At 39.5% G+C, this 14,199-nt stretch overlaps 1 protein-coding gene across 1 annotated transcript; it reads right to left on the bottom strand.

Annotated features, from left to right (window-relative positions):
• Positions 1–7,738: 7,738 nt before the first annotated feature.
• On the bottom strand, positions 7,739–8,173 carry LOC138362156 (ribonuclease H-like). Its single transcript, XM_069321001.1, has one exon. It carries the CDS (start codon positions 8,171–8,173, stop codon positions 7,739–7,741), a length of 435 nt encoding a protein of 144 aa, XP_069177102.1.
• Positions 8,174–14,199: the final 6,026 nt, after the last annotated feature.

The following is a 14,199-nucleotide window of genomic DNA, read 5'->3' on the forward strand; positions in this document are numbered from 1 at the left end:
TAGTGTCAACTATATTTTTAAAATATTTTTTTATTTTTTATGTTGTATTTTCAAAAATACCCTGCTACAATTGGCAGCATATACAGACAAGAATGGATTTAACACCATGAAAGCCACTGTCAAAACGATTGGTAAAAACCTTAAAGAATATAAGGGGATAGAGATAGACGTTCATCCCCACTTGCGAGGGTATCACGGGCATTACACTGTGGGGCGTAGAAACCGCTTTAGCTTATTAAAAGAAGCCAAAGCATACATTGACACATTAACAACCGTTCAGTAATATTACTGGGCGGTTTTTGTGCTTGTCAATTTACATCAGATTTTTTGAAAAAATGTATTGACAAGTGCCTAACCACTTGGTAAAATATGTGTAGATTCTCCAGGATATTGCCTTAAAAATAGCATTGACATTGTTCATACTAATTCGATGGCGAACCTGAAGGTTCCACATATGATCTAGTTTGAAATAGCAATCGTGTTGGCAGAATGACTAGCTGTGATGTCTAGGTGCCAAGTCATGGATAACCGATTGCTATAGTATCCAGCCACTCAAATGAGTGATACAAACAGTTCATCACATTGTTTGTGGTAATTCCATGTGAGGGGTTATCACAATACAATACCATCGTGCCCCATGTATAGAAATATACGTGGGGCATTTTTAATGCGAGATAGCATCGCCAATATAGCACAATTCAGGTTTGCCAATCGACACAATCGAGCATAGTAACAGTGTTTTAACAAATTATAAACAGTATATCGTATTAGCCCAGGTGTACTGTTTGGCGTGGAATCCATAGGCATATGGTGAGGGCATATAGGGTAGCCATAGCGGTATGGTGGGGGCATATAGGGTCGCCATAGGCATATGGTGAGGGTATTAGGGTAGCCATAGCGGTATGGTGGGGGCATATAGGGTCGCCATAGGCATATGGTGAGGGTATTAGGGTAGCCATAGCGGTATGGTGGGGGGTAAATTCTAATTAATAACAACAACCCCCATCCATAGACATATGGTGGGGGCATATAGGGTAGCCATAGCGGTATGGTGAGGGTGAAAATCCCATTCAATGACATAGACCTCCATCCATAGCGGTATGGTGAGGGATTAAACTATTTCAACAATTACTTTATTGGATTCAGTATATACCCATATCGCGGAAAGATCATAACTACCGCCACAATGGTCATCCACGCTTACTGTAATTTGTTTGTCACCATGTTCGGATTTAATCTGCTGTAATGCGGCGATGATTTCATCAAGTGTTTTCACATTATGAGTGTTGGCAACGGTGTATGACATTTTAGTTTACCTCTAGTGTGTTTGTCTGTATGGTGGCAGTATAACATATATACCGCCATTGTCAATTATTTTTTGACACCATCATCATATGTAACAGTTACAAAGTATATGCGGGTGGAGTAATCGCCTGCGCTGACACTTGAAGACACTGAAACAATTTTCATGTCATATTTTTCAATATCTTCATTGATTTCTTTCTCAATATTTGCTCGATTATCACCACCGTACAACCGCACCTTGATCATATATAATTCACCCTATTCTGAAATTTCTTTCAAATCATCGAACAATTCTTTGCTCGTATTAATATAATGTAACGCATGATCATAGCCCTGGATATTAGGATCAACGTCAAGCTCATTACACCGTTCATAATGCGGTCGGATAACTTCAAACATCAAGTCATACGGCGCTGAGATGTTATTTGGTGCCATTAGTACGTCTCTCACCAATTGTGAGAAGCGGAAGAAACTATAATCTTGATGTTCAATCATTTCCGTTTACCTTTCAATTTACCACATTTAATACACTTAAGATATGTGTAAGTCACGACATATCCATCATCACCCCACAACGGGGTATATCTGTGTTTACACAAAATCATCATGTTGTTTGTCTTAATAAGGTCATATTACTATCTTCATATGACCTTGTCAACTGTTATTTCAGTTACGGATTGGCCATTGTGTAAAATTGTAAATCAGCATCTGAGAGTTCTTCTAGGGTGAACTCCAGTGTGTTAAGTTCATCGTACAGTGAAACAGTGTCGCCATTGGTATAATCAATGTTATAGAATACACCATTGACACGAATCACTGAATATTCGGTTAGAATGTTTTGGAGTTGTTTAGTTGTGTAACGCATGATCTTTACCTCTATATGTTTGTTTACGTGGTCATTATAACACAGTGAATATTGATGTCAACTATTTTTTTAAAGATAATAAAAAACCCCGGTCATGGTAGCTCCGGGGTGCGCATTGTAGTATCGGCAAATACTACACCATTGGGTGCTATTTTCGGTATATGGGTCATAGCTAACCCTATAGAGGTCCCCATCATTTAACCCTGATGGGAGATGTACCGAATACACCTTGAGCGGGTAATCTGGTCGTCTTTATGTTTTATATTCTACATAGAATACATAAAGGTGTCAATAAGAAACTTCAATATTTTTTATGTCAATTTCAGTATCAGACAATAATGTTTCATAGTACTGTGTGGTATCCTTAACATACACAGTCGCACCTGGCTCAGTTCCTGAACAGTGTTCCATGACTAGATCAATTTTATCCTGAGATGTTCTGATCCACTTCCCTGAAATGGTGTCCAGGTAAAAGAACGTTGTTGCCCGTTTGGATACTACCCGTTTAATTTCTAATTTGTACATATCAGATGCTCGTATCAATATGTGCCAATTATACAACATAAATTATATCATGGCAACTATTGACACTATTCTATATCATTGATAAACTTACATCATCAAACATAGAGGTATAGAACAATGAAATCAGTATTAGTCGCGGCATTGCTCACAGTTTCATCTAGTGTGATTGCCGCTAATCCATGTTCTGAAGTCGGCGACGTTGCCGAAGCAATCATGATGGCGCGTCAGTATGGTGTGTCAAAACAAGAGGTGGTGGCATTAAACACTAGTAACAATCAATCATTCCATGATCTGACTGATTTCATCACCAATGAAGCATATCGCAAGCCAGTGTATTCATTGCCATCAGAAAAACTAGCTATCACTATTCAATTTCGTTCACAGCACGAATATGCGTGTTACCTAGAATATGTAAATCTACGCAAGAAGGTGACTTAATGCGTTACACTTTAGGCATAATTCTCACCCTTCCATCTGCTTATAATTTACTGGATGGCGGGGTGATATCGAAAGTATTATTTTGTACTGGTGTGATTATCATTTTGACAAGGAACAAGAAAAGCCCCATTTAGGGGCTTTCTTTTATGCTTCATCTTTGAAGAATTCTAAGATCTCTTTATTGACATCATTGATCACTTTTTCCACACAGCGTGCCACGCCAATCGCCGACTTCTCACCCATAGCCGTATGGTACTTACCATCGCCCGTTTCTTTTAACCCAAATAATTTAGCTAGTTCTAAGCCAATTTCATTTGCTTCAAAATTAGGAATCATCAATCTTTCTCACATACTACTTTGATACTTGTATAATTAGATGGACACACTAGATCAATATTACCATTGAGTGTACACATCATTTTACTACCATTTCCATAACTTGAGCAAGATAGATATTTGATGTCTATACTATTTTCAGTTGCCCAAGTCATGGCATTTGTTCGTGCCCTAGAATCCGATTCAGTAGTTCGCGAACAATAAAGAATGATTACTACCACAAAGATAGCAATCATAATTTCAAGATTTTTAATCACTTAATAAACCGCAATGTGGCCAAAAACACAACAACAGCAAGATATGTATCAACACTATATCCAACAGGGTAGAACACATTAATCGCCCATACAATGGCGTTCACTGCCAACACTGCGATTGCTAACATAAAAAGCAGACTGGTGATAATTGGATATAATTTGCTACTCATTTGAGTTGTCCTGATTTTTAGGTGGGAAACATGGCGTGTACTGTATATACCGATCATATGAATCATAACAGCTAGTACAATTATCCAACCGATAGCCTAGATGTTTTTCTTGCTCACTTGCCGGGCGGACATAATTGACTGATCGCGCAATATGACGGCCAGTGGGAGATATTAGACCGAGATACTTGCCACCTGAAATAAATGATTCAATTTCATACACTTCAGTGTCATGGTCATCGTTTAGTATGACAACCTTTTCATGTAGAATATAATTAGACATAATACCTAATCCATATGATCGTAATGATCATACTCATCGTGATCATCACCAAGTTGTGAATCTAAATGCTCATTTTGGCATACGATGTCATAAGCGGCATCAATTGAGTAACCCTGTGCTAATAAGTCATCTAGCTGTGATAAAATTTCATGGTTCGTGTTCGACATATGTCATTACTCTCTATGTGTGTTTGAGTGGGCAGTATATACCATTATACTGCCGCCTGTCAAATATTTTAATCCATTCGTGACTGTGCGTGAGCATCAATGCCAATCTTCAAAAGTTGCTTAGCATATTCTCGGGCACCTGCTTCCAATACTGCCATTGATTGTACCGACATCTGAGCAGGGTTCCATAGCATTAATGAAGACTTACGCCCAAATCCTTTAGTAAACCCTTTCGAGATTAATGCCTTTCCAAGCTTACTATTAGATCGAACATTGTACACAGTAACCCAAGCAAATCCAACAGATCCGGTGTCACCGCACATGCTATAGATATCGTTAGCTGATTCACGTGCTGCTGCTTGTGCGTCATCATGAATTGCTAGGAATTTTTGATCAAGTTGTTCAGTCATTTCAATTTACCTCTATGTGTGTTTGTCTGTATAGTGGCATTATAGAACTATACAATGCCACTTGTCAACTTATTATCCATTAACTTTTTTAAAAATTTCTCGCAAATTTGTATATCGTTTGTAACCACTACGGCGAACTTGCCATTCACCATTGCGATACAAGTAATCATAATCTTGATGATCGCCGATTTTCAAGTATGTGGCATAGTCAGCGTATACTTTCGGGGATACCCCTGTTTCACCACGATCACGGCCATAAAACACAGCAATGCCCGGCTCAGGTTTATCAAATGAATGTGTTGGATCTGTTGGATACAGACAGGCTTCAAGCTTAGACATATCACCCAACGATGTCACTTCTTCTGCCAATGCCTGTGAATCATAATGTTGTAGTAGAGTGTCACCTACACCATTTTCCCATAAACCACCATCCCAGTGACAGTATACTTCACGAATTGTTTTGTCTGCCAGTTCTACTGCGATTGTTGAACGTGTAGCCATGTTGATTTACCTCTATGTGTGTTTTGTTTCAATAAGGTCATAATAAAACAGGTTGAGCATAATGTCAACCTGTTTTTAAACTATTTTACCAACTTGCGTGATAGTCAAAATCCCATGATTCAGGCAATGACAATGCTTTGTCAATGATTTCGATAGTGCGTTTTATGTCATCGAAATATCCTTCATCATATGCTGTGCTACCGAAAAAGAAACCTCCTTGAGTAGGCAATAACAACTCAGCCGTTGTATTGTCTTCCAATACTCGTTGACATAACCCTCTCAATTCTGCCAATTGCTCACGGCTCACATAATACTCTGAACAGTCATCTTCACCGTCTTGAACATTTTTCACGAACCACTGGTGAATAGCATTTGCTTTACGCCAGTACCCAACGTCAATTATGACAGAGTTGACACATGAATTGTCGCCAAAATTGGCAGTCATACCTTCCAATTCAGGGAACAGCTTGGCAACTTTCTCACGTGTTTCATCGTTGCTACAAAAGTAACGACTACCAGTCAAATAACAATCTAAGCCCATTTCATTTACCTCTATGTGTGTTTGTCTGTATGGTGGCAGTATATTCAATTACTTTGACAATGTCAATATATTTTTTGCTTCATTTTCTGTTAATGGCGTGATCAACGTCTTGCCATAATAAACAAAACCCAGTTCATCGTTTACTAAATCATGAACATGGCACCCGTGGTCATATGTTGTCGTCGTCACTTGAGCAACAACCATGCCCTGGCCATTGGATGAAATGTACAGAATATAATCACCAGGTATCATATTCTGTAATGTGGCTATTCTACTATTCTTCATTTTATCGCCGCTAAACGATCCGCATTTTCTTCAGAAATTAGAAAGGTGAATGAATCCCATGACTTGTTACTCAAATACTGAAATCCAAGTTTTTCCACATCTTCCCGTACTACTTCTTGAACGCAGTTTGGTACACGCAAGCCGACACGGTAATATCCACCAATAGGCTTACCATCTTTCATTTTGCGCTTCAAGGTCGCTATGATTCGTTTTTGAATTTCATTCATGGGATATGCTCCTACAATGCTACCAATTTGTACAGTGTCACTGAATGGCCAAGTAACTCATCAAAAGTGTAATTACAGTCATATTCGCCATCAAAAGTTTCAACACCGTTATCATTAATATTAGTGATGCGGGTAAAATAACCATCATGATCAATGACATCCGCGTGTTGTAATTTCTCTTTCAATTCTTCAAGTGTCATTTTTACTACTCCTAAAGATATTCTATTTTAACCAAACTACACTGGTTATACTTGGAAGTCATCTGAGCATGGGAGAAGCAACTTCCATCCATTGTCACAACATAGTCATCATGACGTTCATCAAATTCATATAAACGGCCATTGTAGTACATCGCAGTTGCTTGTGGCAATTTCTCTTTCAATTCTTCAAGTGTCATTTCAAGTTACCTCTAGGTGTATAGTGGCATCATATGATATTACAATGCCACTGTCAACCATTATTTTAATTCAGTTAAAGCGATCAATGCTTTGGTATGGGCAAGGGCATTTTCAGCAGTGCGATGAATTAATCCACGGCGTAAACGTTCTCTATCAAGATCATCATCCACCCATTTGGTGCCACAACTGATTCCTTCAAGATCATATATTGACGGCTGTGCCAAGTAATACTGCTCATGTTTGTTCAGAGGTTCATTTTCAGGTGCTTCGATTTCAATGTCACCAATCTTGATCATACGTTTTGGTGCTTTGCGAAATTTGAAGTTGACCTCATCTTTAAGTTCTGCCAATGACCATTGACACTCTTCATCCCAATCATTCCATCCATCCCACAAACCATCGATCTTACATATCCACTGTACATTTTCACCATTGGCAAACATATTGAACGCAGTCAATCCATCAATGAATTCGCCTTCCAACCCACGTTGCCATACAACGTTGGCATCACGTGGAACATCAACTCGACATTCATAAAATCGCAAGGTATTAGATGACACCTGAACAGCAACACTTGCGTTGCTTTCAACACGTATTGTACGTAATGGCACTGAATGATCAATGAGTTTCCATTCACCAGTATTTTCATCTTTAATCAAGTATTCTTCAGACATTTCAAGTTACCTCTAGGTGTATAGTGGCATCATAATATCTAACACAGTATTTGTCAATACTTAGAAATAAAAAAGAGGACATTTAGTCCTCTACTGGTTTGGCAGGTAGCTTTGATTCCGGGGTTTCTTCTTCATATCTCGGATAATATGATTCATAGTAATCATCACTGTTATCAGCCACTGGATCGTCATCTATATCCGAATTTATAGTCGCATAAACAATGTCACCAGGATCAACCCTAATCACCCCAATATTTTTATCATGAATGTGCTTAATCATAACTGAGGTGGATGCGATGGCAACAATCAAGTACATATCACCATCAATGTACTCAACTGTATCTCCGACACTGAACATATTATCGGCCTAATTCATCAATGCCCAAATTGGCAAGGGCATCAGCAATATCATTCCCGCGATTACCGGAATGACCTTTAACCCACTTCCATTGAACATTGCGACGTTGGGAAACTTCAAATAGACTCTGCCATAGCTCAACATTTTTGACACCATGCCAATCTTTTTTAATCCAATTGTGAACCCACTCTGTAATGCCTTTGATGACGTAGTTAGAGTCTGAATGAATTACTATCTCTGATTCTTCATGACAATACTCTAATGCTTTAATAGCAGCCGTCAACTCCATCTGATTGTTAGTGGTGGCATGCTTACCACCATACAACACTTGTTCTTCTTCATCATTAACTTTGATCAATGCGCCCCATCCACCCTTACCAGGGTTTCCACGACACGCACCGTCAACGTAAATTATAATCTGATCTTGTTCGGACATAATGATACTCGCCTTTTAATTATATACGTATTTATCTCGTTGAACTTACACAACTAACAGACGCAATTATCCTTAAATTATTTTAACTATCATAATAAGTGGTGGCTACCGCCCCCACTGAAATCTCATTCATTCAATGTGTTCGTTTCACTCACACATTTCATTCATTCAATTTCTTTTTAATTAGTTAAAATATTTAAAATAAAGATATGATGTACTATGTATCCCATTACTAGATCCGAGGACACACTTAGCCCGCGAAGGGCAAGTTTAGAAAAACGGAGGCATTACTGAGTCCTTCGGTTTACTCACACTGAACATTACAGCTATAGATGTCTTCTCATCTTACGTAGGCGGTCGTCCGGTACCTACTCACTGCGTCTTATCACGACGGCGGCGACATATGCGAATGTTCAGCTCACATACATCACGTGGGGTTATGGTTGTTTCACTCCCCATCATTTTGCTTTACAGCTCTAACAATGAACCAGATAGCATTTTTCTGGCAGCGTCCTGTTAAGGATAGTCATTGAGTACCGATTGTGGCTTCGGGTAATTGATGTCATCGCGCTACTGCTGTGCCGAATATCATATCAGGTCTGAAATTAGCCGACCCAAGCGTTATACCACATGTGAAGAAAATTATTGATTATTATTTGGACTAGAGATTTTTTAGTGTCGTGTACTCGACAGGTCTTCTATTATAGGTTCTATTATACAATTTGTAATCGGGAATGTCAATACACCCCCGATTAACTTACAAGTTTATTTATCTTTTAAAATCATTAAATCTACACTTTTACTTATACTTTTTTTATATAAGTAAATCGTTTTTAATTATAAGTACTAATCATCGAATTTTAATTCTTGTACGCACTCATCATATGATTCTGCTTCATCAAGGATTGCCTGCTTAATATCTTCCAAACCATGGCGGCGTGCCTTTTCTGTATTGCGGGGATACATGCGTGTGCCACGTTCATAGATGATGAAATAATGTTCATAACAATATGTCGAATCTTTATGAAGCTCTTTACACCCGCATTTTGTTAATGGCCCTTTTCGTGGGTCTTGATCATTCGAAAAGTATTGGCAGCCCATTGATTGAACTAATTTTTTATCACGCTCGTCATTGATAGAACTAAACATTATTTGAATACCCCATTATTCGCAAATTGATTTTATTTCTGAAGCACTTTTGTCACTGTGCGAAAATGCTGTTTTACAATCCATCGTAGACTTCATCATTGATAATGGTGCTAGCATGATCATGGCCATGACAGTCGCAATTATGGCGAGGTGAGTTGTTTTCATTTGTGTTTAGATCCTATTACATGTTAACGATACTTTGTAGTGTAGCATACTATTCGTGGTGGGCCCACCCAAAGAATACATATTCATTGCGTCCAATCTTTAGACATCCGGCCGGTGACCACTGGCCAACTGATCCTTGGGTGCGCAATGGGCGCAATATACACTCTAGATCAGAATCACCAATACTACCATGACCAACCGATATAACATTAAATGTTTCTTTTTCGGCTATAGTCCCCGTGCCACCTTGATACCCATACATGTGGATGGCATCCTCGCGAGCACGGTCAAAAGCTTCTTTTGCTGTCGCCCCAGTGGAGCGAACTTCAAAGTATCGTTTTCCCATGGGCTATCCCATCCATTCAGTTCCAGTACCAGTTGTTAGGTCAGATGTGTCAATGCCATGTTCTGTACATTGTTCACGAATCTCTGATAAGATCGGCAAGTTCTCGCGTCGCATGATGCCTACTACTGTTTCAAGCTCATTGCGATCAAGTTTACCGCCAAACATTGCGTCAACTTTTGCCGAGGTCAATGTTAAAATGTCTTCTTTAGATAATGCCATGATGATGTGTCCTTCTGTGTGTGTAGTGTGATAATACTGGTACTTTGGCTTGGTGTCAAGTACCAGTATACAATATTTTAAATCAATGAGTAAGTTTTGATCTGCTGTACTTTAAGAGATGATACCGCATTTGTTGAGGTATTCAATACCTTAATGTTAGACATATCAACCTTCATATTATGTGATGCCATAGATGCCATTGCTTCGGCAATTGATGTCCCGGCCTTGAAGAATCGTGATGCTTCATCTTCTGTTGAAAATAACACATAGTTGTATGATGGGCGCAATAAGTTTAAACCAACTGAAAACTCAACATCATCGCGCTCAGCTTGTGCTTGAACGATAGCTTTAACTTGTTCAGTTACTGGAGCATTGATGTCGATGCTGCCATCTTTAATGTCCAAGAGGTTCATTAAATCACTCTTTGAGTATGTGCGTGTCAACTTGGTGTTCAATTCACGCAATGCTACTCGGGGCTCAGCCCAAATTGGATTTGTCTGCCAAGTTACGTTACGCGGCTTTTTGAATAATGTAGAAACTACCATCCCAGTTTCAGTGTCGTAGTGATAGTGTGCGTATTCTGGGTTCTTAAATAAAATCGTAGCCATTCTTAATTACCTCAAGTTGTTAAACGGTGTAAGAGATATTATCAGTTGATCCTATCTCTGTCAACATGCGATGTATCTCGCTATGTGTGTACTATAACCTCATCATTCATGTGTGTCAACAACTTTTTTAATAAAATCTTTTAAAACTTCTTCCGGACATTCTCCAACGTCATGATAGCCTGGCGCATAATGCCACTCTGTGCCGTATTTCGCCAAACATTTCCCAGCATCATCTTCATCATTGTCAATGACCGCAATGATCCGATCAAATTGGCAGCTTAACCAATTTTGTATATCAGGGGTAAGACTATTACCAAACGCAGCAATCGCAGAATACCCTAGCTCAGAAAATCGGCATGCGTCAAATAAGCCCTCACATAAAAATACCATTCTCGGTGTGTAGTGAAGCGATTCAATGCCCCATACAGAATTAAGGTTTTTTGTGCGATAAGTATAATACCGTCCGCGTGTTTGGTTATTTGATTTTTGTTTTGGTGCCCCAGGCCGATACTGTTGATATCCGCACAGTTGCCCTGACATATTGTATAGATAGAAAGTTGCCACACCATTGTCTTCATCAATTACTGGGCGATGAAGCTCTATATCCACGTGCCTACTCTTTAAATGTTCCAAAATCATGGTAATCTCCATATAAGGCGAAAGCCCGCCTATCTCTCGACAGTCGGGCTCTCTTCATAACATAATACAGACTTCAATGCTAGTAATCGTAAAAGTTGTCAGTGCCTGTCATGCCACTGTACGGGTCAAGTGATTCGATTGTTTCTTCTAAATCGGCTGAAACTTCATGACGGTAAATGTCATCTGAGTTCCCACCAACTTTAACTGCGATGGTAGTGTCATCTTCAAGCTTACCTGTGTAAGTGAACGTATACTTGTAGTATGAAGAAAACTTTACTTTAATCTGTCCATACTTCTCGATGAACTCTTGCTTACTGATCTTGGCCATTGTCGCCATCCCATGTTTGTGTATGCGGTGATTATGACACAGCTTCCCTGCCGTGTCAATACCCTTATTCCAAATTAAATTCTTGTTGACGTTCAACTTCTTTGCGGTCAATATGCGCATACACGATACTACTGGCTCCCCACATGCTTGATGGGAGGTTATTGAAGATGAAGTGAACAATGCCTTTCATGTGCGCAGTGTTAGCCATGTCAGCACGAGCATAAGCACCAAATAAGTCATTCGATAGAACAGCGAACAAAAATCCACCCGGCTTTAATCCGTGTTCAGCGTAATTTTCCAATGCTACACGGGTGTGTTCTGGGATGTAGTTTTCACCTGACTCGTAACCGCTAAAATTTAACATACTGTATTACCTCTATGTGTTTGTGTATAGTGACAGTATAACATATATACCGCGATTGTCAACTATTAAATAAAAATAAAGTTGACTCGATAAAAACCTGAGCTTGATGGTAGGTCAATGTATCCACTTGCGCGATTATAAAACATATTAGGTAGACATTTCAATTCATCGCGTTCAACCCATACAATTCCGCCATATGTGACTCGTATTAGTTTGGCCATTTCAGATGCTGAGGCGGAGTAATTACATTTGGTAGTAAGAACATTGCCATTCTTACTATATATAACATTATTTCTGTCTATGGTATAGGTGTTTTCCCACAATAGTGGTGGCGAGTTCTTTCTTGATACAAACATATATATCGCAAATAGTAAACCGCATACACCACCAGTAATATAAAGTATTGCCATGATTACGTACCGATATAAATTAACCTATTTCTTAGTACAAATTCCTTGGTCAATTAAACTTTGCGCCTGGCGTCCGAACCAACCTTGTAACTGCCATGCTAACCCAGTGTCAATCAGATGCTGCCAGGCGTTAATAACTTGGTCTTCATCGTCACATTCAACAAAACCTTCAGCAATGCCAATAGCAGTGTAATTGTCCATGATGTAACCTCTATGTTTGTCTATGAGTGTATTATCTATGAATACGAATCCAATGTCAACAAAAAACGCCACATATGTGGCGTTTTATTTTCGTTAGTTACATTTTAACCACGTGGGTATCCAGGATCACGATCATCATTGTCACCATCATTCGCAATCTCAGCCGCTACTTGTTTGCGAACCATGTTCTGTGCGTGTTGAATAACTTCACGGTTTTGCTGCTCCCACTCATCAGTCCAATCTGCCTCAATTTCTGATAGCTCGATTTCAACTTCATCAGCGTGCCCGGCACGGCCAACAACAGATAACGTGAATTCCATGTTACCAGCAGGAGTGGCAACAATCGCAACACCTTCGTGAGTGTCCTCAGCCCAGTCACGATCACGTTGTGAAATAGGTGGGAACATTTGGCCAACATCCCATTTAACAATCTTGTATTCCGGCTGAATTGCCTCAACCGAATTTTCACCAATCATTTTGTCAGCCTTCTCTTGGCCGATCAAATCAACCAATTGGCCATATAGATATGAAGCATGATCATGGCCGCCACTGCGTAAATGTGCGTCAATGCCTTCTGCCAATCCAAACGCTTTGATCTTGCGATCCAATTTATTAAAGTCCATCTTAATCTCCTATTGACTTATTTAGACAATACATTACTTTGGCATACGATACATCAATTCACTGATCTCATACATCTTGTTCGACCCCTTGTTGTCAACAAACCCAAATCGTTTGTAAAACTTGATGAGTTTACTTTTATTGCCACCAAAGTCAGATGAAGGAGTCAATGCGATGATCTTGTGATTAGCATCCGCCCAATTGACTAAGTCACTCATAACGGCAGATCCAATTCCACTATTTCTCAGTTCAGGTGGAACTATAATTTTCGATAGTGTGACTATGTCCCCACGGCCATGTAACCCTAAAGTCACATTGTACTTCATTTGGAGCTGTTTGGCAATGTCACCGTCACTAGACTCGTACAATTCTACAATTCTCATAAATTATCCTTTAAAATTATTTATGAAAAAAAGACCCCGGCATCCGAGGTAATAGATGCCGGGGTTAAACAGGTAACTGGTTGCGAAGAACCGAGTTGAACGATTACTTGAGGCTTATGAGACCTCTGTGCTACCATTACACCACTTCGCGATATAAGCCTCATCTGACCCCTCATCATTTGAGACTGTCTTTCGGACGACAATCCGTCATCTCTAATATAAGGTCAAGATGGCCGAGATGTGAACCACTTGATTTTTCGCCCAACACATCAACAACATAGGGATCATTGTCGTAGTGCGGGGCACCGTCATTGAAATCTAATGCTTTCCTGCCAGTGGGATTCGAACCCACACCAACCGGACTCGCCGTCCAATTATGTGCCGGCATTTGACACAAGCCTAACCATCTAGCTATGACAGGAAAGTTGTGTTTGGTATTAAAGTAACCAAACGTAAGGGATTATTTAATGTCCAAGCCCTAACTCCGACGATCACAGGAGTTCAGCATGACTGGACATGTCCAATCTATTTGTGCCTTGATGACCTAGTTCATGATCCTAGGCATCTTCTCCTGCTTTATTTTAGTATAGTTG

The sequence above is a fragment of the Procambarus clarkii genome, unplaced genomic scaffold, assembly GCF_040958095.1.
Source record: "Procambarus clarkii isolate CNS0578487 unplaced genomic scaffold, FALCON_Pclarkii_2.0 HiC_scaffold_1358, whole genome shotgun sequence".
Lineage (NCBI taxonomy): Eukaryota > Metazoa > Arthropoda > Malacostraca > Decapoda > Cambaridae > Procambarus > Procambarus clarkii.